We start from the raw sequence: 24,901 nt of genomic DNA on the forward strand, positions 1-24,901 counted from the left end.
CTCGGAGGTGTAGTGGGCCCGGGGAGGGGAACTCAGAGCCTGACTTCAGGGCTGGTGGGTGCTGTGGGGAAAGGACAGAGGCAGTAAATCTCGCAGGAGCTTGTTCAGTGCTTGCCTGGATTTGAGGTTGCTTCCCTGAGCTTAAATTCCTCTCTCATCTTGATTAAGGAAGCCACTGGATTTTGCTGAGGGCTCTCCCTCATCTGGGCTCCCACAGTGCCCATATCTGCCTGCCAGTACAATGCTTGTCCCAATATGTGGAATGCTCTGTTTCCAGGCCTGGCTCTCCTGGTGTCCTGCGAGTTCCTCGAAAGCGAGGACACAGAGCTGGGCAGAGTAGGTGGTCCCTGAGAATACGCTGGGTACTCTGGGAATGCACCATCCGTGGCTTCCTGGGCAGTGTGTGGATGATGCTTCAGGACCTAGGTGGGGCCTCAGGGATCTGGCCCCGCAAATGTCCTCTCAAAAGCATATGCTAAGCTTGGCCTTCAATTCTTGGTTGCTTCAGCAGCTATTCTTGGCAAGACATTTCAATTTCTCCTCCTCCTCCTCCTCCACGCACCATCCACCTTCCTTTGTGCTTTTTCCCCCTTCAAGACTGGGAGCTGTTTATAGAGAAGAGTCCCTTTCCTCGTCCCCCAAGTCCTCAACTTTGTCCCTTCTGCTCTTCTCTAGGTCATTATAACTCCCACCCATCTTCCTCCAACTTCAGTCTGGGTCGAAAGCTCCTACTTTAGATATGACCTTTAGTTTGTCCTTCGCCCCTGTGTGGGTTCTCAAGTTCTCATCCGTCCCCTCAAACCCTACACATATTCCCTTTATCCTTCTCTGAGTCTCCATGATCTCTACCTGCATCTCTCTCTTCCTGTCTGTGCCCCTCAGCATTTCCCATTTTTCCCCTTGGATTTCCCCTGTGGCCCTATAACCCTCCTGTGCCATCTCGGCCCCTCCTAGTCTGCCTGTGACAGTGGGTCACCAGGAATGCTTGAAAAAAATCATAAAGACATGGTTGAGGGAAGCAGCTTGGTAGATTTTTGAGACTAGCTTGAAATGTGATTGGTGTAAGAGTGTTCCCTTGCATTATCTAGAACATCGTCTCTATGTTTCACTCAATGGTTTGTGTGCTTTGTGGACACAGGACCAGCCCCAAACTTCCCACTACAGGCTGTGGAATTCTAGTCCATACCCCTGCCTTTATGTCCCAGCTTCTGGCCACAGAGCATAAATTAGCAACATAATGACTATCTAACTGGGGACTCCCTGGAGCATGTCCTGCCCAGTGGGCTCTCTGGAGTAGGGCTGGGGGTATGCCCAGGAAAAGAGTCCTGTAAAAAGCCATAGGTGGCCCCATCCAAGCTGCTCCTTCATGCTCCTCTCTTCCCTGGGGCAGTGAGGCCACCATCAATGGCCCAAGTGCACTGACCCGAAGCGTAAGGAGCCTCCTGTCCTTTTGGCAGGGAGGGTCCCTGGGTCATGTTGGATTCCCTCCTATCCCTGAAGAATGACTATCAGATGCTTATTCTCCATTCCCATCGCCTGGTTCCCGTCTGTCCTCAGTCTTTGAGCTTCTCTGAGTGTCCTGGTGCTTGGAAGGGTTGTGTGTGTAAGCTTGAGAGCAAAGGGACTCGGTTGGCTGAGTGAATAGAACGAAATGAAGCCAACTCAGAGAAAGGAGGCTGTGGCCACTGGCACCTGTCCCCGGTTCATTTACTCAACCCAACCAAACCCAGGTGGAGGGCTGGAGTCTGGGATTAACTGATTGGCAGGCTTGGGATCCCTGCCGCACAGTCCCCCTGCTGCCTCAGAGATAACACAGAACTGGGGCTGGCTCCCACAGACAAGCCTCTTCCATCCCCTGCCCAGGCTCTGGCCCAAGCCTCTCCCGACTGCCTGCCTCCACAGCTGCATTCCTTCTGTCCCCTGGGAGACACAGCAGCACTCAGCAGCCAGGCCTCGGAGCTGCTTCTGAGTCCTCGGGGTCCCAGCACCCCACCCCCTGCCCCAAGGCTTCCAAAGGGCCCCAGTTCTGGGTAGCTCCGGGAGGGGAGTGTCCTTCTTTCTAAATGGATCCTCCTGAGTTGTTCCCTCAGGTCAGATACTGCGCAGGTTCTCTGGGGATGGGTAGATCCTGGACAGAGATGCAGGGAGAAGTTGGGAATATCACCAAGGTCAGGACCAAGAGGAAGCCAAGGTGGGTAGGGGTGAGGGCTTTCTAAGGAGGAGGGATCCTGGAGAAATGTCAAAATCTGACAGCAGGTTTGGGGTGCAAGCCATAAGATTTCCTTCCCTCAAGGCAGTCAGCCAACCCTCTGGATGAACACAAAGACCCTCGACTGAGCAACCCCACAGCTTCTGCAGACCTGGTCCATGTGGTCGGGGATGGAGGAGAGTAGAGGAGCAGCCTAACACGTGTCAGTCTTTCTGAGCCTTCCCCACCCCACTCACATGCAGCCTGGTAAACCTGGAAGCCAGGAATCCTTCTTTGTGTGTGTGTGTGTGTGTGTGTGCGCGCGCGCGCGCGCACGTGCACACACACACACTGTTCTTCCTGCTGGAGGCTTGGAGGAGAGAGTTCCCCTGAGGCTCTACTCAGAAGTCTGACACTTCCAAGCAGCAGAGACAGTTGATCGCTAAGTGTGACATGCCCTTACAATGTGCCAGGCACAGTTCTAAGCACGTCACATGTATTACCTCATTTAATCCTCACAACAGCCTTGCAGGGCAGATGCTATTATTATCCCCATTTTAAAGACAGGAAACAGAGGCACAGAAAATTAGGTAAATTGCCCAGGGATGCTCAGCTGGTAAGAGGCAGAGCTGATTTGAAGCCAGGCTGTCTGGCTGCAGAGTTCATGCTTTCCCGAGTTGTGAGTGGATGTTGGTAGTTCTCTGTGTGTGTGTGTGTGTGTGTGTGTGTGTATGTGTGTGTGTGTGTGTGCAGTAGTATGGGCATGTACCTGTACTGGTGTGCTTGTGTGTGTACAGGCACAGCATCAGGGACAGGTATTCATTCATGCCCAGTTCCCTTCAATGAAACCTAAAGGAATTTCCTCCTTTTCTTTCCCCCAAGGAGCCTGTAGCTCTCCCCCTGCCTGGGCTGCGTTTGCCTCTAATCAGTTCATGAAGCTGGTGCTCAGCCTCTGCCCTGTTGCCAGGAGGAAGAACAGCAACAAAGCAAGGCACATCTGGACACAGAGGTGGTTGGGTGTGGGGTGGGCCTGAGTCCTAGCACCTGCTGCAGCTGGCATTCTAACCACCCCCAGCCCCATTCTGGACCAAACACCAAGTACTTCCTCCAACATTTGGTGGTTGCTGGAAAATCTTATCTCCCTGGAGTAAGGCAGGACAGAGGCTGTATCATTAGGGATCTGCTGTCCCTCAAGGTTGGGGCTAGAAATGTCCTGATCAAGGCCCATGTCTGGCATCACAGGGAGGGAGGAACCCAGTGTCCACTCCCCTCTGGACCTGGGGCAGGGAGGCAGCATCTCTTCCCATTGCCTCTGTCTCCGTCTCCCCCTGGCTCCTCCTTCCAAGTGTCCGGACATGTGCTCATCTCCACTCCAAGCCTGGCTGTCTGCCGCCTTGCCTGTCTTGCGGGCAGAGAAGCGCCATACCTCTGTGCCAGAGAGGCACAGGTGTGCCTGTGCCACTCACACAGTGTACCACCTACTGGAATCTTGGCGGAGGGCAGACTTGGGATGGGATCCACGGGAGAGACAGTCTGTGGCATAATTAAGAGTGAACAAAACACAAAACAAAACAATGTTTTCCTTCCTCTCTCTTTTCTGCCACTTGCCCTAATTATTTTCCCACTTTAAAATTCTACATCAACTTTAATTAAGCTGGCCTCGGGCAGGGAAGTCTGGCAAACTTGGAGAAGTTCACTTGTTTATTTTCTTATCACTGAGTGATTGGATTTTCAAGGATCACTCTGTCTCTCTCTCTCTGACTCTCTAAGGACGGATGATGGCAGCCTCCTGCCCATGAGGGGACAGGTGCAGCCGAGAACTGGCTCACTGCAGCCTCTGAGGGAGGCACTTCTCTACAAAAATCTGTTGTTGGCTAACTCATGCTCTAGTTTTGTCTCCCCTCCCCCCACCGATTCCTGCAAGGTCAGGGATCCAGGGCAGCAATTGTTAAGCAGTGGAGAGAGTGCTGGACAGGGAGTTCAGTCACTCGGGTCAGAAGCGGTTTGCCACTTACTTTTTGGGCAGGAGTCATTCATCTAGTCATTCATTCATCCACTTTTTAATTCATTTGTTCCTTCTTTCACTTTACCTCATTTATTCATTCTCACATTCATTCATGTATTTGTTCTTTCCCCATCATCTGAACAATAATACGGGCCTACTTCTGCCCTCCCCAGCAATATTTCACTCCTCTGAGCCCATTTCTTCCCTCCTGCATTCCCGGGTTGCTCCAAAGACAAGAGATGATGTAAGTGGAAGCCAGGACGGCTCTTGGCTCAGTGAGGTGGCACCATGGGACACCTCGGATGTTACACCCATCACCAGATGTTGACTCTGGGTCTTTCTGGGCCTTGGTCCCTGCTAGTAGGACAAATGCCCAGATGCTTTCCAGGGTCAGGGGTGTTGGCGGAATCTTGAAGTTTGCTGAATTTCATCATAAAGTGGAGGATATGAGGGTGGGCTCTGAAGAAGCCGGGTCACCTGGTGGCTGGCGGGAGCAGCAGTGTCTGAGGCTCAGCCCCCAAAGTGACTGAGGACAGGAGAAGCAGACAGGTGTCTTTGCTGGGTGTGGTGAAGAGGCAGTGCACGAGGATCAGAGTGACTGAGCAAGTGAATGGATGAGTGTGTGAGTAAATAAGTGAGTGGGTGACCGAGCAGAGGACTGAAAGTAAATGAATGAATGAACTACTGGGTGACTGAAGAAAGAATAGATGGCTAAGTCAATGAATGAATGGATGAGTGAATAATAAGTAAGCAGATGAATGTAAGTAAGAAAATGCGTGAGGGAGCAAGTGAGCCAATAATTAAGCAAAATTAATGGATGAATAAGTGAATGAGTGGGTCATTGAGGGATTGGAAGAATTAATCAGAGAATGACTGACTGAATGGTGAGTAGATGAATGGGTAAGGGAGTAAATGAACAAGTGAGTGATTGAGTGTATGAAAATAAATGGATGATCCTATAAACAGATGGATGAATGAATGGATGTGATGGAATGAATGAGTACATGAATAAATTAATAAGGGAATGGATGAACGAGTGAGTGAGTGAGAACCAACTTTGGTCCCCACCCATGGTGCTGAGGAAAGGGAGCCTGTTGCCAGAACCTGGGAGGCAAGGAGGTGCTGGTTCTCTGTGCAGAATTCCCCCCACCCTGCTCCTCACAGAGCAGCACAACCCCCCTCTGCTTCCAGCCCATCAGCTTCTGTTCCATTATGTATAGATACAAATGGGGTTGCTGTGTATCCTTTACTCCTCCACCAGAACCGCACCCGGACTATTGAACCGCAGGTGTCAGTAAAATAACATATCTCCAGTGGCTTGTCTACCTGTATCCCTCACTGCTGAGAAATAACTCACAGCAGCGGGTTAAGCTGACAATAAACGCAGGAATTGACTTCAGTGAGAATGAGCTTGGCTGACTGTTGACAAAAATCTAAGGTGATGCAACCTTTGCTGGGCTTATTGCTTGCTCAGGTGGCAGCCTGGCTATGCTGTTCCCTTGGGACTGGGATGAGGGACAAAAGCTCCAGGGTGATGAAAGGGTACCTGAGCCAGAAGGCAGGTCACGGTGTCCTGCAAAGGGCTGGGGCATGACTTTTATGGTGAGCACACGCTTTGCCATTGAGAGAACACTGTGCAACAGAGTAGGCAACGGGGAACGCCTCTTCTCTTCCCTCCCTGCTCCGGCAGTTGACAAAGATCAGGTAAGGGCTGGCAGCTGCCTTCCTCTCATCATGGCCCTACTCTGGGGTGAGATGGGGCAAGGGAATCACTCCCCCATTCTCACCAAGGCACCCCAGGTGCAGGCTTGTGGAGTAGCCTGGCCCCATGGTAGGACATTTAGGGGAGTGGCTGAAGCCCCATGGCTTCAGCGTCCAGCCACCGCCAGCAGCCTGCCTACTGGGTAGCAGGAAGGGAGCTGAAGGTAGGCAGGCCTCGGCAGAGGGCACTCAAGTCCTAGGAATCTGCACTCAGCCACTGCATGCGTCTACTCCGTGGTTTCCCAGGGAAGCAGAGATCATGAATCTCGGTAACTCGAGCCCAGGGCCTCATCACTCACTGCGATTGTGGGGGGATTGAGAGCCAGAGTGGATCAGTCTAAACAAAACACGCACACAGGGGACTCCCCCAAAGAGCACGATCGGCCACCACTGGGGGCCCCGCCCGTCTGTCACCCGAAGTAGCTGGGGAGGGGTGGGGGGAGGAGGCCAGGGAGGGGGCTGGCAGTCTCAGGTTTCTTCCTGGGAATCCTACCCTCACCCCCCACCTGTGAGCCAGTGGGAGACATGAATCTCGCTGGCAGCAACTCGGGCCAGCTCAGCCGTTTTCAGGGATGTTAATGAAATGCGGGAGCACTTGTCCTTTCAGACAGCGGCCCCTTTTATTTGGGAATGAAAAGCTGCATTAGTCTGAATGAGGTTTGGAGGCCTCATAAATCCGGGGCTGGCTGCCTCGTGGGGGAGCAGGGAGCCGAGGCCTGGCTGGTGGGTAGACTTGTTTACCAACAATGCGAAAAGCCAGGATTGGCGGCTCCCAATGCCCGGAGGAGATGCGGCTGGAGATAGTGCCAGCCCTGGTGCCTGCTGGTGGCGAGGCAACCTGGAGAGGCATGTCATGCCGCTGGCAGAGAGGGCTGCAGGTCTCTCTTCATGACTTAGGGATGACCGGGCTCCCCGATCTGCCCTGGTAGAGTGTCTGCGTATTCTGCTCTTAGCCTTCCACAGGAGGCAGCTGCCCCAGTGGGGCTCCGCAGGAGTGATGAGAATTGGCCCCTACAACTTGTCCCCTACTCAGCCCAGGTGGTAGAGGACAGGGTTAATCCTATGAGCTCAGGAGTTGGCTGAGCCTATATGTGAACCTTGACATCTCACCCACAGTGCCTGGCAAATGATGATGCCCAATATGTTTTAGAAGAAAGAAGGAAGAGAGGGAGGGAGGGAAGGAAGAAGGGAGGGAAGGAGGGAGGTAGGAAGGGAGGGAGAGGGGAGGAGAGGGAGGGAAGGGGAATGGAGGGAAGAAAGAAAGGTCACATACCAGCGGTGTGACTTTGTATCTCTTACTTAACCCCTCTGAGGCTCAGTCTTCATCTGTAAAATGGATTTGTTATTTTAAACAAAGATCCTATCGCAGTGGGTGTGGAGAGGAAGAGGTGAAGTGATGCGTGCAAGTTAGTGAGTATATTGTCTGGAACATAAAAACATGTAATGAATACTAGGGGTCATTATGGGGATTGTTGCTGTCGTTTCTCTTCTTGCAATGCATCCCACCCTCCCCTAGACCGGGAGGGAACACGCTGCTGTTAGTTTTGGGGAAACCTCTGTGTTACAAAATGGCTCACAGCCAGGAGAAGAAAAAGGCCCAGTCCCAGGCTGGGGATGGCAGCTTCCCTCTGGCCCCAGGGTTCCAGCTGTCTTCCAAGTCCAGTGACTGGGCCCCACAGCCTCTGCAGCTGGGAGGCTCTTTCCCACCGCAGCCCTACGTGGCAGCAGAAAAAAGCCTCCATCCGCAGTGTGCTGGGTAACTCCCGCCCACCCTGGGATGCAGGAGGAGCAGGCCCAGCCTGTGCTGCTTCCCTGGGGCGCCGAGGGGGCTCGCAGGTGACAGAGCCACACTCTCACCTTCTGGGGGCCTCAGCATCCCCCTCTGCCTTCCTCCCTTCGCGTTTCTAGCACCACTTTCACGCTAGCTTTTTTGGAGGCTGCTGCTTCTCCTCCTGCTCCCCTCCCCTTACCCCTCCCTTCCTCTGGCCTCGGATCTACTCCCTCCTGGGAGCCACACCTCTACCTTTCCGCTTCTTCTGTTTCTTTGCCAAGCCACTTGCAGGCTGCCTGCAGGACAACCCAGGCAGAATTAGCATCCAGGCACTCCCCTTGCCTGTCCCCAAACCAGCCTTGGGCAATGCCGTTTTAGCCCTGTGTCCTTCGCCTCAAGTTCAGATCCCTTTCAGAATTTTCTTCCTTAGAGAACAATTAGGCCTTTTGGTTCCTTGGGGCAACCAAACCAATTGCAGAAGCTGATAGGCAGGCGATGGGGACAGGTGTGCGTCCTCAAGGAAGGGGCTCCCCTAGCTATATCCTGGAGGCCTGGGCCTCTGCTCCCCTCTCCTGCACTTCCTCCCTAATGGTGCCCACTGGAGCCCTTACTTTTTAATCAAGAGGTGGCAGCTGCTGCTTCCCTAGCTTTGGTCTGGGTGTCCTTCCCTCTGATCCCTCGGGCAACATTTTCCAGTGGCTGCTTGGGAAACCAGCCGCTCCTGCTCCAGGGCGAGGGAGGCCCAACTTTGGCAGAGACAGACACCCGGTAACCTCCGTTTGTTTGCTGGATTTTCGAGGATGTCCTCAGGACGGGTACAACCCTCTGTGTTATTTTATGAGGAGCCCAGGGAGTCTCTCCTCCCACAGCCACAGTGGCCTCCACCTCAGGTGGGAGGGCGTCCCCTCCTAATTGGCAGGATTGGCCACACTGCGATACTCACATCCCCACACGATGCCACGGGCCCTGCACCCAGACAGGGAGGGGAAAAAGAGAGAAATTAACAGGCGGGTGAGAGCTCGCCTCATAGTATATTTGTAAGAAAATTAAAGATTTGCTCTTCAGATGTTGGGGGCCATGCTCTTACCAGACAGCTGGCAAATGGGAGAGATTGGAAATGATGGAATGGATCAAATTATTTAAATGAGAAAAATAAATTCACACACAGCCTAGCCGCTGCCCGGTGACAGATCCGTTTATTTATCTACTGTATCGGCACCGCTTTGTCTCTGTCAAAAAGGTCATTAAACTCGCCTAACTGCGTAATTCGCAGCCTCCTGCTCCAGCCTCACTCCACAGCCCTTCCCTTCCCTCGACACCCAGCGCCACTTGAAAAAAAATTTATTATTGCTAATAAACAACGTTGTTTGTCTTTTTAACCCCTTTAGCTTGTTCCCCCATGGATCCTACTCCATCCCATGACAAATTAGTTTCTCTTTATTCTTTCTTAGGAGAATGAGAGAGGGAGCACCACCCCCTCCTGCACAGTTCCGGGAGAGGGCTGAGAGGGAGCGGGTCCGGTGCACATCCCCCCCCCCCCATATCTGCGGGGTGAGCGGTCTTCCTCCTCCGCAGCCCCGGGACCGGTGCACGGTCAAGTCCAGCTTCCCACAGTAGGGGGTCTGGCTTGGGTTCTCCCACCTCTACCAACTCCCGAAGCTCCCCTGGCCCAGCGTAGACAATTCTCTGAATTCTGCCTCTCCGAACCCCCAGCCCCAACTCTGCTTCCAGGAGGGATGGGGTTGGGGAGGGAAGCCAGTTCCCGGGTCAATCTCCCGCCGCCGCCGCCCTCCAGCCAGCGCCCGCCGCGTGGGAGCCGCGAGGCCAGACTCCGCAGACGGCGGGCTCCCGGTCTCGCTGCTCCAGCGGGCGCGTCTCCTCCAGCTGGTCCGGCCGCTGGGCTGCCGCCGTTTCCCAGCTCGCGGTGCCAGCTCTCGCGCTCCACGCCTGGCTCCCGGGCTCGGTGCCCTCGCAGTCGAAGGGACTGGGGCCGGCGGGGCGGATGGGGACGTCTGGGAAGCGAGGAGAGTCCTCGTTCCCCGGACGTCCCCGCACGCTGGGGCCAGGGTCCCCTTCCCCGCTCCCCGCGCAGGTGTGAGCGCGCAAGTGTGTGCCTCGGCGGGTGTGAATGTGAAGTGTGTGTGCGCGGGGGAGTGCGCGGAGGCAGCGCGGGCGGCGGGCGGCGCGGGAGGCGGGAGGCAGGGCGCGGGGGAGGGGGTTGGGAGGGAGAGTGTGCGCGCGTGCAACTCCACTCCAGGGCTTTGTGCGAGCCCGGGCGATAGCATCGGCGGCGGCTGGAGGAGGAGCGGCCGGAGACGCGTGCAGCCAGCCCGCCAGCGCCCGGCAGCCGGGGCAGGTGGGAGCCCGCGCGGGAGCCGAGCCGACGCGAGTCGGAGCCGGAGCCGAGTCCGAGCAGAGCCCGGGCGGAGCCCAGGAGCCTCGCTCGCGGGCAGCTCGTGGGCGGCAGCCAGGCGGGGCGGGCGCCGGCGGGGCGGCCCCCCAGTAAGATGTGCGCCGCGCCGCGGGGCGCCCCCCACTCGCAGCGGCGCTCGGGAGCCGGGCGGCTGGGCCAGGCGGCGCCTTCGGGGCTGCTGCGCGCCCGCGCCTAGAGCTGCCGCCCCAGGGAGCCCGCCACGGCCGCGCCCCGGGCACGCTCGGCGGCGCCCAACGATGACCGCTCCCTGGCGGCGCCTCCGGAGTCTGGTTTGGGAATACTGGGCCGGGCTCCTCGTGTGCGCCTTCTGGATCCCGGACTCGCGCGGGATGCCCCACGTCATCCGGATCGGTAAGGGCTCTCTGGAGCCGGGGATCAACGTGCGCCCGGGCGGGGGCGGGAATGGGGGGCCTCCGAACGCGTTCCTGAGAGATTTTCCTAACCTCTCTCCGGGCTGCTGAGCTGGAGACCACCAGGAGCTCGTCCCTGTGAGGACAAAGTTCCAGAGTCGGGGTCACGGGCCTTACTTATTGTGGAGGAGGCCGCCGGGCCGCAGCGGCGAGGGGCCCTTGGCGCGCTCCTGGGAGGTCAGACCTGGCAGAGTGTAGTGAAGGTTTCCAGTGCGATCCCGAGTCGCGGGCGCATTTCGCGGCGACTGCCAGCATGAACCGCAGCCTACCGAGTTCTGCGATCTGGCTTCTCCGCAGAGTGGGGACCCTGGGGAAGGCGCCAACTTATCTCCTCTGCTCACCTCACTCCCCGCGGGCCCCTCGTCCCCACCTCGGGCATAGCTCGAGCGGCTGCGGCGAGGTCGCAGGGCACAGATTCGCATGACGAGGACAGCCGGTCTTCTCTCCCGGTGGTCACCCTTGGCCTCGGTGGCACCGGTTCAGCCCCGTGCAAATGGGGCGGGGGTAGGGGGAGCAGGCCCCTGCTGCCCGCTGCAGCTGGTCCCTGGGGCCAAGGCCTCTCTCCGCCCGGGGCAGCGCAGGTAGAGGGAAGGGACCACGGAGGCCGGCCAGCGCGGCCCGGGCGGACGGCCCAGGGACGCCAGCGGTTTTTAAAGTTAGCCCAAATTCCTCCGCAGCTGGCGGCGGCTGGCGGGGCTGCGCGCGGCTTTCCGAGGCTCCGGCTTCGCCGCGTCTCTTCTCGCCCGAGACTCTTACTCCGGGCTTTAACTTTGTTGTGGCCGCCCAAGGCACCCTGCGGGCCTGAGCGCTGCGCGTGTCCCGGGCCGGCGACCGGCAGGGCTGGGCCTGGCTGGGCTACGACGGAGTCTGCATCACCGAGGGCCCTGCGCCCGCCGCCAGGCCGGAGACCTGGGCCGCCTGGGTTCACTCAGCGCCAGCACCAGCGCCTGGCACGAGGCGAGCCAGACTCCGCCGAGCTCCTCCTCTGCAGCTCTTCTCCAGGGCGGACCTTGGGCCGTCAGCGGCGTGAAAGAGGTGCCGGAACCGGTGTCAGGCTTGGTTTCCGTACTTCAGATTTTCCTAGGAGGCGGTCAGAAACCCAGAGGATGGGTCTCCTCCCGGGCGGCCGCCCGGGGACCGGACCCTCTTGAACTCCTGTCTGGATGGGGCAGAGCACAGTCCTCGGCTCTGCCTACGCTGAGATCTTTCGGTCCATGTCCAGGACCCTGGCAGGCAAACACCGGCAGGCACCGGAGGCAGATGAGGCCAGGCACGGGAGGGGACTCTGGGGACAGCCCTTATGGTCAAACTTAACCCTTTGCAGCCCAGGCTGCTCCTGACAACCGAAATGGCTTCTATCTCTGTGCCTTTGCCTGCCCCGAGCCCAACTTGGCACCATTCCAGGGGCAGGAAGCCCCCCCCCCCCACCCCCCGCCAGTAACGGACCAGCGCTTCCTTTATTCTCTGTCTCCTCCCCTCTGCTTTTTTGGGGGCCTGCGTCGTAGAGTGTCCTTGGGGAAAAAGGTGGGGAGACTGAGAAGACGCTATCTGCCCATCGCACGGATTGCAGCTCCCTCTTCCTTGGTCCTTCCTCCATAGGGGTGGGGTGGGTGTGCTCCCAGCCCAGCCTCAGGAAGGGAAGTCTTTGGAGGCCCAGAAAGACAGGCTACGGTGAGGGCAGCCTCAGAGGGATAAGCTGGGAAGGCGCAAGATGATGTATCCTTACTGTGAAATTGAATGGGTTAGGGAGTTCCTCCCAGCCCTTAGGAAGAGCATCCCCAAGCCTACCCGCCCTTTCTTGGGTTCAGCGTGTAATAATGCAATTAACGGATGGCAGAGCCCTCCTCTCTTCTAATCTTCTTCGTATTAAGCCCCAGGATTAATTAGCGTGTCAGCCCAGGCCATTTATATCCAAGAGCCCTGCCCCATTTGATTCTCAGCCCATGGACCGGGGTGTTGTGCCTGCGCCAAACGTGACCGCCAGAGCTGTGCCAGTTTGGGCGGAGGATGGGAGGACTCTGAGGCTTCTGGGCTTCTCTGGAACCTCCTGGGGAGCTGAGCTTCTGTCCTTCTGAGCCCCTGCTCGAACCCCAGCTGGAGCCAGGGAGCTACAGTGGACATGGACAGAAAGAGCGAGAGCGAGAGAGAGAGAGAATGAGAATATCATGCTAAAACCCAAACACACCACCTTGGCTGGGCCAGGTGCCATCTCCCTTTTCCCATCTCTGCCATCCCTGGGATCTCAGGGCTCTGGCTGGGGCTATAAGAATTGAGGCCCTCTGGAGTGTGCTAGGTGCTTCTGGTTCTCAAGACTGGCGCCTCAGCCGGCTGAGCTTGGAGCTGAATCCTTCTCTAGCAGCCAGGCGTTGCCGAGTATCAGCCCGGAGAGGGCTTTCCTGCAGGTGTGAGAGGGGCTTTCTGGGCTGGGGAGCATCGTACCCGCCCCCTCTCTTTGTGCCTCTTTTGGGGGCTGAAATTTCCTCTTAGACAAGGAGATGGATAGCTCAGCAGTGTGACACAGTGTTCAAACAATCCATCTTGAATAGATGAATTGCATTGCTCTGTCTTTTTGTAATTGTGTCTATCAGAAGGAGAGGTCAAGGCATTGATTGCTTGGATGGTTTGCAAGTAACAAAAGAGAGTGAGGGAGAGAGCAAGGGAGAGAGAATAATTGGATTGTAGTCTGCGGGAAAAAATGATCATTGATTGTTTTATGTGAATATGTGGAAGATGTATTCTGTGTATGATTATCAAATGTTGTTCATTGAAGGTTTTCAAGGCATATTGTTTGGCATTTTATTATTATTATCATCGTTATTATTGTTTGGATGAATCCCAGTCTTAACTCATGGAAGGCAGTTTAATGCATAGATTCTCTCAGCCAAACAGGCTTGAGTGACCTCCTGCGGGGACCTGAATTTCCAGGTGGCCTGACCCCAAAGCTGTAGTGGAGGGGCTGCTGGACTTGGAGCCAGGAGGTCTGGTTTTCTGCTGCATCTGCCACCAGTTTGTTGGGCCATTTTCATGAAATCACACCTCTCTCTCTGGAACCCCAGGCCTCAGTTTCTCCATCTGTAAACTATTTGGTTGGCCTTAATGGTTGGTATGTTCTGTGGTTTCAAAGTTCCCTTTAGTGCAGCCTGGTGGGCACTGTTATGCTACTGTAGGTTTCATGGTTAGGTCTCCCCTCATGTTACGGGCATATGTAGGATTGAGGGCCAGCCTGGAATTTGAAAAGGGAACTAGACAGTGGTAGCAGCAGCTGGGGAAGCCTGGCCAGCTCTTCTGTGTGTTGAGGAGCTGAAGTGGTTGGTGGCGATCTCCAGCCAGCCAGTGGGGAGGTTTGAAGCCAAATGACTGCAGAGACATAAAGCAGGTGTGTGGGGGGTGGGGAGAGGGAAGGGTTGGCCCAGCTCTGGACTCTGAGCATCTACAGATAGAGCAGAACTGAGCTGCAAGGTCCTGAGTTTCATGAATGTACAGGGGCCCAGCAAGCAACAGCGGCAGATCCCTGGGGAGAGACGCCCCCTCCCTCAGAGTTCCCAAACCGGCCCCATCTGTAACTCTTCTGATCGGCTCACCCAAATTATCCTAAACATTCATCTCTTGAGTTTGGGAGCCGCTGTGTGTAAAACAATGAGAAATTTCTTGCAGTGACTGGTGATGCGCTGAAACATCGCTGCCTTGTAGGAGCAGACAGCCGCTGAATGAAGATCAATAGGGCTTTCCCCCCTGGAAGTAAATAGCTTCAGACAAGACCTGGGAGTGGCCCGCGGGGCCTTAGAGATCACTAACTTGAGGAATTTCTACCTCCACTTTTCAGCCCAGCGGCTGCTGTCAGCCCCAGCTTTCCTGCTTCTCAACTGGAGTTTAATTTTTTTTTCCTGATGCCTGCCTCGCATTGCGCTAAACAGTCTTTTGATGTCAGGATGACCTAGGGTCTTTAGAGGTGGTTTATGCAAGGTGAGCCCAGGCACCCTGGCCTCACTAGGCTCTTTCAAGGTCACCTGCATCCTCCTGTAGCCAGCAGGATGGCTGACCTCAGAAGTCCGGCTCATGTGTTGTTTTGAAAGGGCTTTGTGGGGTGGCTCTTTATCCCCAACACCTCCAGGAATGCAAGCTGCCTAGCTGCTTTTAGGATCCTTTGTAGGGCCTGTGAGCCTTCCTGAATCCCCATGTTCCCACAGGTACTCTGTCCCTGCTCCAGGAAACAGTCCCCTCCATGAGGGAGGAAGCACAGATGGCCCCGTGGGCTGTGGAACTACCCCTCCTCTTGAGAGAAGTATAAGGCCATACGCAGCACAGACTATAGGCCTGCTTGGTGAAAGGGTTTCTTTTAGCCGGAGACCTGTTTGATCTCAGTGACTGGGACTGTGTTTCTGGTCTGCTGAGGTGGCGCCTCCTCTACCTGCCACAGCAGCTTCCCCTGTCACTTCCTCCCGCAGCTGCAGCCTGGCTTCCCTTGCTTGCTCAGAACCTTCCAGAGGGAACTGAGAGAGTGGATGCATCACTCCACTGGGCAGCGCGCAGAGGAACTGGGGGACTCTGCACTCCCCGCCTGGCAACAGAGAGGACCGATGTTGCAAGAGCAGGGCCCTTGTTGAGGCTAGCACCCAGCAGGCACTCGCTTGTCCTTCAGAGGCCGGTGTGGTAGGGCTGCAGCTCTGGGAAGACAGATGCACCAAGGGCCTGCCTGGTATGGAAATAGAGCTGATGCAGATGGGGCTGGCGTCTTGGCCCTGGACTTGATTCCTGGAGTCACTCTTCTCCCAGGTGCTGATTCTCCAGCAGCAGCACCAGAGGGCAGTGTGCCTGTGCTGAGACGGCCACCGCAGTGTCTTCTGCCTGGGGCCCCACCTGGGTCTGGAGCAAAATCAGAATAATGAAACAGCAATGACAACAATACGATGGCCCCGATTTATTGTGCAATTATTAGCCACTAAGCACTGTGCCAAATGCTTTTCAAACAATGACTCATAGTGTGGGTAAATAGTAAGTGCTCAATAAATGGAGCCATAGGGTTTTTCTCTTCATACTGGGTAGCCTTCACCACCTACAGGCATTATCCCATTTTACAGGTGAGGGAACTAAGCTTGGTGAAGTCACTTGCCCAAGATCACGCAGCCAGTGAGTGGTAGAAGTAGGATAAGAAGTATGGTCTGCCTGCCTCTGGATCCTGTGCTTTTAGCTGGCTTTGCCGTCTGGAGGTGGCAAGAAAGCAGTGCCCTTACCCCCACTCTCCGTTCTGTTTGCTGAGTGAGGTCTCACTGGCTGGGCTGTGTTGGTCCTGCTCTGGGAGGATGGCCATCTGGGCTCTACCATGCGGAATTCCACCAGTCCTAGTTTTCAGTGTCAGACTGGCCTTGCTGATGAGCTGTGTGGCAGATTTGCTGCCTCCAGGGCACAGGTGTGGATGGCCTTTCCCAGCCTTCCCACCAACACACATCCTTCCACTTACTACTTCCCACATTGTCCTGGCTTCTGGATTCTGCTCAAGGCTTTAATCTAAGCCCTAAATAAAGGACGGATTCACCCTTGGGTGAGGTCAGTTCACCTACAGGGATCCCACTGTTCTGGGGTCTGTAGTCTACATGTCCCCATTGGAACCACCAGGCTGTCCTCAAAGACATTGTCAAAGCCTTGAGGAAGCCCAAAGGCCTCGTGTCTGTGTCTCTTTCACCCCCCCATCCTCCTCACCTAGTGACCTGGAAAGAGAAGGTGATTAGAGAATTAGCTGTCGTTGTTATTCCTTCCTTCCCTCACTTCCCTTTTCCTTCCTCAGTCCTGTTCCTTCTTGCCAACATCTCTTCAAGGCTAATAGGTTTTATGGTCATTTTATTTTTAAGCAAGAGTCACATCCTGACTTTCTAAATAGGGCCTGCTGCCGCTGGGTCCTGGAATATGTGTTGCTATGTCACAGACACTGTGGTTTGGGTGTGGGGACCTGGATGCGAGAGCCTTCCTAATCCACCATTCCATCTACAAGAGCAAAGGCAAAGGCAAACCCAGACTTACCCTTCTCTGTCTGCGGTGTTCCTTCTCCCAGGGGGACAGGGGAGCCTGGGATAATGATGGCTGCCAGGCACTGAGCTGTTCTGGAAGTAGGGGGAAGATGCACTGCCCAAAGTCACTACAAAGGTGACAGATTTGGGACAGGCATGGTCAGAAGGGTTATGTTACTTTCTAGGGCCTCCATTTCCCCATCTGTAAAATGGGGATGATACTGCCCATTAGGTTAAATAGGTGTGATGTCTTTTCAAAAAAGCTTACGTGCTGTCCACAGTTGAGCATTTCCTTTTGCCCTTGGAGGAGTCTGTGCACAGGGCTGGGAGTAGGGTGATGCTAGGGAGGCCTCCAGGGAGCCAACTCTAAGGAGGCCCTCAAATGAGGACCCTTTGCTTGCATGACTGACCATGAGAGTGGGTGCCTCCTTAAATCCTGGCCCTGGCCCAGCATCTGAATTTGCTTCTGGAGTATGGTTTTCCTCCTACTTCTCTTTGTGCTCCAGAGACAAATCCTAATTGAGCATGATTTGGAGAGATGACACCAAATTGATGGCCAGGAGACTGGGTTTGAGGACAACAGGTTGTTCAGATTTTCTTTTGTCTCTCATAGCCATGTTTCATAGCAGCCATGCCCCCAGAGCCCTCTGTCCTTCCTTTCTTTGTTTTATTTCCTTTGGAAATCACCTCCAGGGTCCACACTGCCTCTCCTTCTTCACAGCTCAGCTGCCCAGGTCCTTCACCTTGCTTCCTTTGACCTTTACACCTTGTTTACTAATAGTATTGACCTTGGCCGTGGTTATCTGGGGGCGAGTGGGTGTCTAGGCTTTCTCTAATGCATGTGTGTCGTGCCTCCCTGACTAGACAAGGAGCTTCTCAAGGGTGTCTCAGGCCATCTCTCCCCCATCACTTCCAAGAAGCAGAATGATTTTTTTGGAGTCAATAATATATTTCATTGATTCTAAGATGAGATTTTTTTTTTCACATTTTCATATCTCTGACATCAACTCGTGTCTCACATGTCATGTCTAAGTTTACTTGCAGAATTTTTTCTTTCTTGGCACTCTAAGAAAGAATGGCATGTCTTGGGTCTGATGAAATGTGGTGGATCTATTTTTGAACGTGAGTCCAATGTGTACTGGCTGTGTGACCTTGGGGAAGTCACCGCACCTCTGAGCTTCCATTTCCTCATCTATAAAATAGAAGTATTAACGTTAGGTTGAACCATGTGCAGCTGTTGTTGACCTACAAAAATCTTGTGGTTGACCCTTACAGTACTGTCTGCATAGGGTTGTTGTGAGGATTAAAGGAGATAAGGTATGTAAAGCTCTTTGCATAGTGCCTGATGCTTAATAAATTTTAGGAGAAAAAAGGAGAGTTCCCCAAGGGTGGGGCCACATCTCCACTGACTCTGAGCTCTGAGGCTGTCTGCATCTCGTGTGCCCTTGGCTTTGTGCTAACCCCTAGTGCCCCATACTCCATGCAGCCTCGTACATGGCATCTGCCCATTGCTCACATACCCATGGGCCCTGCACTGGAGTTGGTGGGCCTAGCAGTCTGTACCAGTTACCCACTGTGCTAGGGAGCAGGAGAGGTACCCTTCCTTGGATGCTCCTAATGTCAGCTCCCAGACACTGCCTGGCCCATTATTTTGCAGCATTTTGATTAAAATGCATTTTCCTATGTTCAGAGCTGGGAAGACCCTGATTATGGAATATTCTTAAGGGGCTGGTCCAGAGAGTCTTGATCAGCCCTTCTCAGATGGGGAGTACCATCTCGCCTCCTGGGCAGGCCACTGGAGACTAGACAGGGTCTGAGGCTGGAGGCCCTAGGGGATAGACACTTTGGCTCTCCTAGGAGACACCAGGTAATGAGGACAGAGGCAAAAGGCAGGGAGGAGAGAGTCCCCATGGTGATCGTACAGATCGGAGATAATGAGATGGAGTGAGATCCAGGGGGAGTGGTGGCTACAACTCCAAATCCTTTGGTGCCATGCTGAATGGTAGTTAAGGATAGCAGAGAGGGGGAAAGCAGCAAGAAGGAGCTAAGATTCTGGTTTGTATTAAGAGGGTTCCAATCCATAGGAGACGATTAAGTCTTGCGCTATTAAAGGGACTGATGCAGACAGGCTGCCAATGGAAGGGGGTTTATAGAGTTCTCAGAACAACTGCAGGGATGAGCTCTTTAAATATGGGAATGAGGGAGACTTCTGCAAAGCCTTTCTGCATCTGCTTTGCAGAACTGAAATATGCTGTTCCAAAACGCTGCCCAATTGGGCGGAAAAGCAGGAGCAGGGAGCCAAGGACTTTCCAGGGCTCCAGGCATCACATTTCCTGTCTATGGTGAAGAATCAAATAATCTAGGCTGAAAAGAACCCCAGGGGTCATTCTAGGCCTCTAGTTCTCAAATATTAGCATGTGCCAGAATCACCCAAAGCACTCGTTAAGATGCAGATTGCTGGGCCCCATCCGCAGACCTTCTGATTCCGTGGGTCTGGGGTGAGGCCTGAGTGCTTGCCTTTTAAACAGGTTCCCAGATCAAGATGATGCTGCTCATCTGGGAGCCACACTTTGAGAACTGCTTTTCCAGGTCAGTGGAGGACCCCACTACATACAGGTGGACGGCCAGTCTCCGATTGAATGCCGCCTGCAATGGGAGCGCACCAATTTTAGGCCCCACCCATTCTTTACTGCAGATGTTTTGCCCATGCTAATCTTTGTTGCAAATTTTCCTCTAAAAAGCTAACATGTGTCTCCCTGCAGTTCCAGGAGGGCAATATAACTGGGGTCTGAGTGTAGGTTTGAAATTCCTCTGTCTGAGTTTCAACTCTTGATCCCTTCCCTCCTGGCTGTGTGACTTTGGGTAAGTCACTTACTTTCTCTAAGTCTAGATTTCTTATCTGTAAAATCAGGATAATAGCAGATTTCACCTCATGGGATTATTGTGAGAATTAACATGCCTGGCACAAACGAATCTCTCAGTACATTTAGCTCTCAGTCTAATCTTGAGGATAAGCTCATAGATTCTAGGATCTAACAGCCTGACTTTGAAGGCTGCCTCCCTCACTTCCCACCTGTCTAATCTTGAGCAAACTATTTTTTTTTTTTGAGATGGAGTCTTGCTCTGTTGCCCAGGCTGGAGTGCAGTGGCGTGATCTCGGCTCACTGCAACCTCCACCGCCCAGGTTCCAGGTTCAAGCAATTCTCCTGCCTCAGCTTTCTGAGTAGCTGGCACTACAGGCACCCGCTACCGCGCCCGGCTAATTTTTCTATTTTTAGTAGAGATAGGGTTTCACCATATTGGCCAGCCTGGTCTCTAACTCCCGACCTTGTGATCTCCCCTCTTCAGCCTCCCAAGAGCAAAGTATTTAATATCTCAAAATAATAATGATAATAATAGTTGTACCTGCCTCACAGCGTTTTTGTAAGGACTGAATGAGTTAATGCATGTGAAGTGCTTAGAACACAGCCATGGTAAGCACTCAGTAAATGTTGTCTATTACTCCTACTATTATGATCTCCCTGCCCACTGACTCTGGCTTGAGTTTGTTCCCTGTCCTACACTAGAGCTCTGCAGAAACACAAAGGCATTTATTTCTTCAGACTAAAGTGGCTTAATTCCTCCAGCATGGTGTCAAGAGCTGACCACAGTGCTACTTATTTATTGAAACCAGTAAGACCATCACCTCCTCAGGTCTCAGCTTTGGTTGTCTGGTTGTACAACACCAGACTGTTTCAGGCTTTTTAGCAGCCATTGCAGTCTGTTGATTTATCCTAAGCTGGTGGTCTCATGAGATCATGAGGTCTTTTCCACAAGTATTGCCGCTGATCTGTAACTTTTCTCATCCTCCCTTTGGCAGTTGATCTTTTGAGCCTAAAAGCAAAACCTATCATTTATCCCCAAGTAAGTTCCATCATTGAACCTTCAGGCAGTTATTCTTACTCATTGTTTCTGGACCACCAGGGCCTATTACCATGTCTCCATGCTTGGAAAGCAGGTATGGATTACACCCTCTTCTTCTAACCCCTGCCTCCCTCCTGGGGTCTGTGGTAGAGGGGTTAAGTGGTTATTAGCCTATAGTATGGTTGGGGTTGGGAATCACTGTTCTGAATAGTGAAGCTTTTGGGGATTCCCATTCTGATGTCTCGCATGCTTCATGCCATCTGAGCCTGGGATAAACATATCCTCCTTCCCTTCAGCCAGGTCTGCCATAAACACATTAAGCAGGAAATGAGCAATGTCAGAGTCTGATGGCTTTATTCAAATGGTCTTGGATCCACTATCCTATACTTTAATGAGCTTCAGAATTCCACTGGCTTCCTTATGCCCTCAGGCCCTTTATGATTTGCCATGGTTGGCATCTCTGGACTCATGGACTGTCCCTCCTTGCTTCACCCTCTCTGATCCACTGCATTGAACATCTAAGTCCCCAGAAGGCACTGTGCTTTCCCCCACACTCTGGGCCTCTGCACTGCCTTTCTTTTTTCTTTTCTTTTTCTTTTTTGTTTTTTCGAGACAAAGTCTCACTCTGTTGCTTAGGTTGGAGTGCAGTGGTGTGATCTCGGCTCACCACAACCTCTGCCTCCCAGTTCAAGCGATTCTCCTGCCTCAGCCTCCCAAGTAGCTGGGACTACAGGTGCACGCCACCACACCCAGATAATTTTTGTATTTTTAGTAGAGATGGGGTTTCACTATGTTGGCCAGGCTAGTCTCAAACTCCTGACATCATGATCTGCCCGCCTTGGCCTCCCAAAGTGCTGGGATTACAGGCTTGAGCCACTACACCCGGCCTGCACTCCATTTCTTTCTTTCTTTCTTTTTTTTTTCTTTTGTTTTGAGATGGAGTCTCGCTCTGTCGCCCAGGCTGGAGTGCAGTGGCCGGATCTCAGCTCACTGCAAGCTCCGCCTCCGGGGTTTACGCCATTCTCCTGCCTCAGCCTCCCAAGTAGCTGGGACTACAGGCGCCCACCACCTCGCCCGGCTAGTTTTTTGTATTTTTTAAGTAGAGACGGGGTTTCACCGTGTTAGCCAGGATGGTCTTGATCTCCTGACCTCATGATCTGCCTGTCTCGGCCTCCCAAAGTGCTGGGATTACAGGCTTGAGCCACCGCACCCGGCCTGCACTCCATTTCTTTCTGGCCAACTTCTACCCATACTAAGGTTTCAGTGAACATGTCTTTTCCTCCAGGAAGCACTTCTCAACCTCCATCCCCTTCTGAGTCCCACAGCACCCTCTACTTTTCCTGTTGTAGCACTTGCTGTACTGTAATTCTTGGTTATTTTAGAGATAAGTGCTGTACCGGCATGGGCCACAGCCAGGTTGTTCACCACTTAAGTGTCCAGTGCTTCTAGCACAGTGTGGGACTCCTAGTAGATAATTAATAAATATTTGTGGAATAAATGAATGCAATGGTGAATATGGTCATTTGAATGTAAGTCCCCCTAACTGCCCTGGCATGCAGCTCAACACTTTTCCCATTTTGTCAATGAGGATTTTATGAAGGATGTTGTTAGTTTCTTCCACGAAGTCAAGGTTCTCGTGCTGTCTGTGGTGGTCTTCTGACACACCAGTTCTGCAACTTTTTCTGTGCCAGGACCTTTTAGATTTAGTCTACTGGGCAGAGCTGGAATATTTGGGGGAGTGAGCCCTTCTTTTTCAAGCCTAGGATTGGACTTTACGTTCATTGTCTTGTTCCTATCATGATGATTTTCTTGAGAGAGACAAGCTGTCTTCTTAAAGAAGAGACTAGAAAAGAGACCACAGTCCTCCTGCCTTTTCTGACCTCACCCTTCTCTCCTTCCCACTTGCCACTCAGCATCTCGGCTGCTCTTTCTGGGAGCTGAACCAAGGAAGAGAACCTCTGCTGTGCTGTTGTTAATAGGCCGAGCACTCAGGACAGCTGTCAGGCAGAACTGTGGCTGGGCCATTGCTCTGCTGCCCATCATAGGTCAGGTCTCTCCTTTTTCTGTCTTTACCACATCACTGGCTCCTGCAAGGATATGTAGACAACTGGTCTACATGACAGCTTGGTGTAAAGTAGAGGTGTTGACAGTTAACCTGGAGATTCAGGCTTTATAGACAGTCAACTGAGGCCCTTTAGCCCTGGGAATATGTACATCATCCACATCAGGTTCTGGGGAGAGTGAGTGTGTGCATGTGTGTCTGTGTCCTTGTAAGAGATGACCATATGGAAGTTTGCTTATGTAGCACAGACTTCTGAAATTGGGGCTCAACCATCTTTCTTTATTCCAAGCCTGATGAGTGAGTAGTGACTTTCCTTTGTATCAGTGGGGAAACTGAGGACTTAAAGGATGGTCCCAGTTCCTGACTGACTGGGCCGATCTGTCTACTCTACCAATGTGGCTGAGAGTAAGGATGGGAGAGGTTTTGCAGTGGAGCCCTGAGCTTCCCCTCCTGAACACAATGGAACTGAGCTCTCCCCTGAGGCCAGCCCGCCCCCTTTTCTTGCTTCCCTCCCTGGGGAAACATGACACATCATGAGCAGAAAGAGCCTGTTGCCTACATGACCATTTTTCCTGCCCAGTTTAATAGAGGTGACAGCCGTCTATTTTACTTGTCTCGTAACATTGAATCAGTAAATAAAATATGGGTGAACTCTCAGGTTTAGCTGAATTATGGCTGGTCCATGGGGACTGTGGGCTGGAGGAGAGTTGAGCAGAGAAACTGAATCCTTATCTTCTTGCAAGAGAAGCAGAGGGTTGCATCTTCCTTCTGGATCCAGGAAATCGTTCAGTGCTTGAGGAAGCCAGGCCAGCAAGGTAATCTTGTTTGGTGGTCTCTGAGTCAGTGGAAGAACCAGAACACAAATGGAGGAACCCCAAATGCTAGGGCTACAGGAGCACTACCTGTCCCCATTATTTTTTCTATCACGGATTGGGATGCTGAAGACAGAAAAGAGAAAATGATTTGTGCCATGTCCCTTGATGAGCCATGGGAAAAAACAGACAAACATATGCGTCCTCTGACTCTCATCCTGTTAAGAAAACCTGATCTACCCTCCTATTACACACACACACACACACACACACACACCACACACATACTTGCGAATTTGAAGTTTTACATCTGCAGTCTTAAGAGAGCAAAAGAGCCTAGACTTTTCCGATGTGGAAAAGCAAACCTGTGAAACACTTTTCCGCACTGCGAGAGAAATACAAATTGGATTCACATGTGTTTAGAAAAAGTCAAAAATAGCAGATGCACCTTGTGGTTCAGCAAGAGCCAGGGAGGTTGAGGGTCTCCCCAACCTCTGTGTTCAGCACCACGGAGAGCAGCCAGGCCTGGGGGTAGCGGGTGCTGGCTCTTCTAGTATGGGCGGTGTGGTTATTGTAAGGTCTTGTTAAACAGGCATTCTTTCTTTCAAATGCTATTCCTTTAGAACTCTGGTAGGCTAGTAAGAATTGTTATTTGTGGTTGTTCAAATAGAATAACGCAAGGTAAAAGAAAATCAAGGTAATAGATGGAATTTTCTCCTTTTTTTTTTTCCTTCCACATAAATTGTTCTTAAACCTTTGGTGCCTTGTACGGCTTGTCTGCTAGGGAGCAGCAGCAGATGACAAAACGAGTGAGCATTCCATTGTCAAATATCACACCTGATACCAAGCATCTTGGCTCGACTTGTCAGCCTCATCTTTCACATCGCATTTTGTAAGTAGGATTGCTAAATGTGATTTCTTAAAAGTATTTTGTGCGTTATTATTTCCTGAGTTGTGGAGACCTGCATACCTATAATAGAGCCATATTTCCTGCTAGTAAATAAAATCATTCCTCATTCAGGTGATGGGAATTAAATGTGTCACAGCTTGGTGGCATTCCCCAAACAACCCCAGCGGTTCCAGGTGCTCTACCACCTGGATGTGTCTGGGAAGGCTTATGGTGGGGCTGGGGATTGACAAAGCCTCTCCCAGACAGAAAAGTCATGCCAGGAGTGACCTCAGTGTTTCTCAGAGAAATGGTACGCTTTTATCCATCACTGGGGTATGGAGAGTTGGCTGGGAGCACCTGGACTAGAGTTCACAGGACCGGAGAAGGTGAAGAGTGTTAGAATGATAGAGTCAGAGGAATTGTTTCACTTGCCTCTGAGGAATTTGCCTCTGAACAAGAAGTGAGGTTTAGGCAAATGGACCCCAAGGATTTAAGAGGTAAGATGGCATCTTGGACGTCACACAGCAGATAGAAAAATCCAGGATATTCTGGGAGGAAGTGAGCTATGGTAGCTACAAAGTGAGGGCTACTTTAGGGGCTCTGGCTGAAGATATCTCAGTATGAGGGGATTTGGGGCTTTTTGATGCTCCTGCTTGGATTCGCA

At 52.8% G+C, this 24,901-nt stretch overlaps 1 protein-coding gene across 1 annotated transcript in view; it reads left to right on the forward strand.

The window, feature by feature from the left end:
* Window positions 1-10,295: 10,295 nt before the first annotated feature.
* GRIK3 (glutamate ionotropic receptor kainate type subunit 3) overlaps window positions 10,296-24,901 on the forward strand; it is a 238,891-nt gene continuing 224,285 nt past the window's right edge. Inside the window, exon 1 of the mRNA XM_007979376.3 lies at window positions 10,296-10,510. Coding sequence (XP_007977567.2) covers window positions 10,396-10,510 — 115 coding nt within the window. The 5' untranslated portion in view covers window positions 10,296-10,395. The remainder of the gene's footprint in view (window positions 10,511-24,901) is intronic.

Source organism: Chlorocebus sabaeus, chromosome 20 (assembly GCF_047675955.1).
Source record: "Chlorocebus sabaeus isolate Y175 chromosome 20, mChlSab1.0.hap1, whole genome shotgun sequence".
NCBI classification, from domain to species: domain Eukaryota; kingdom Metazoa; phylum Chordata; class Mammalia; order Primates; family Cercopithecidae; genus Chlorocebus; species Chlorocebus sabaeus.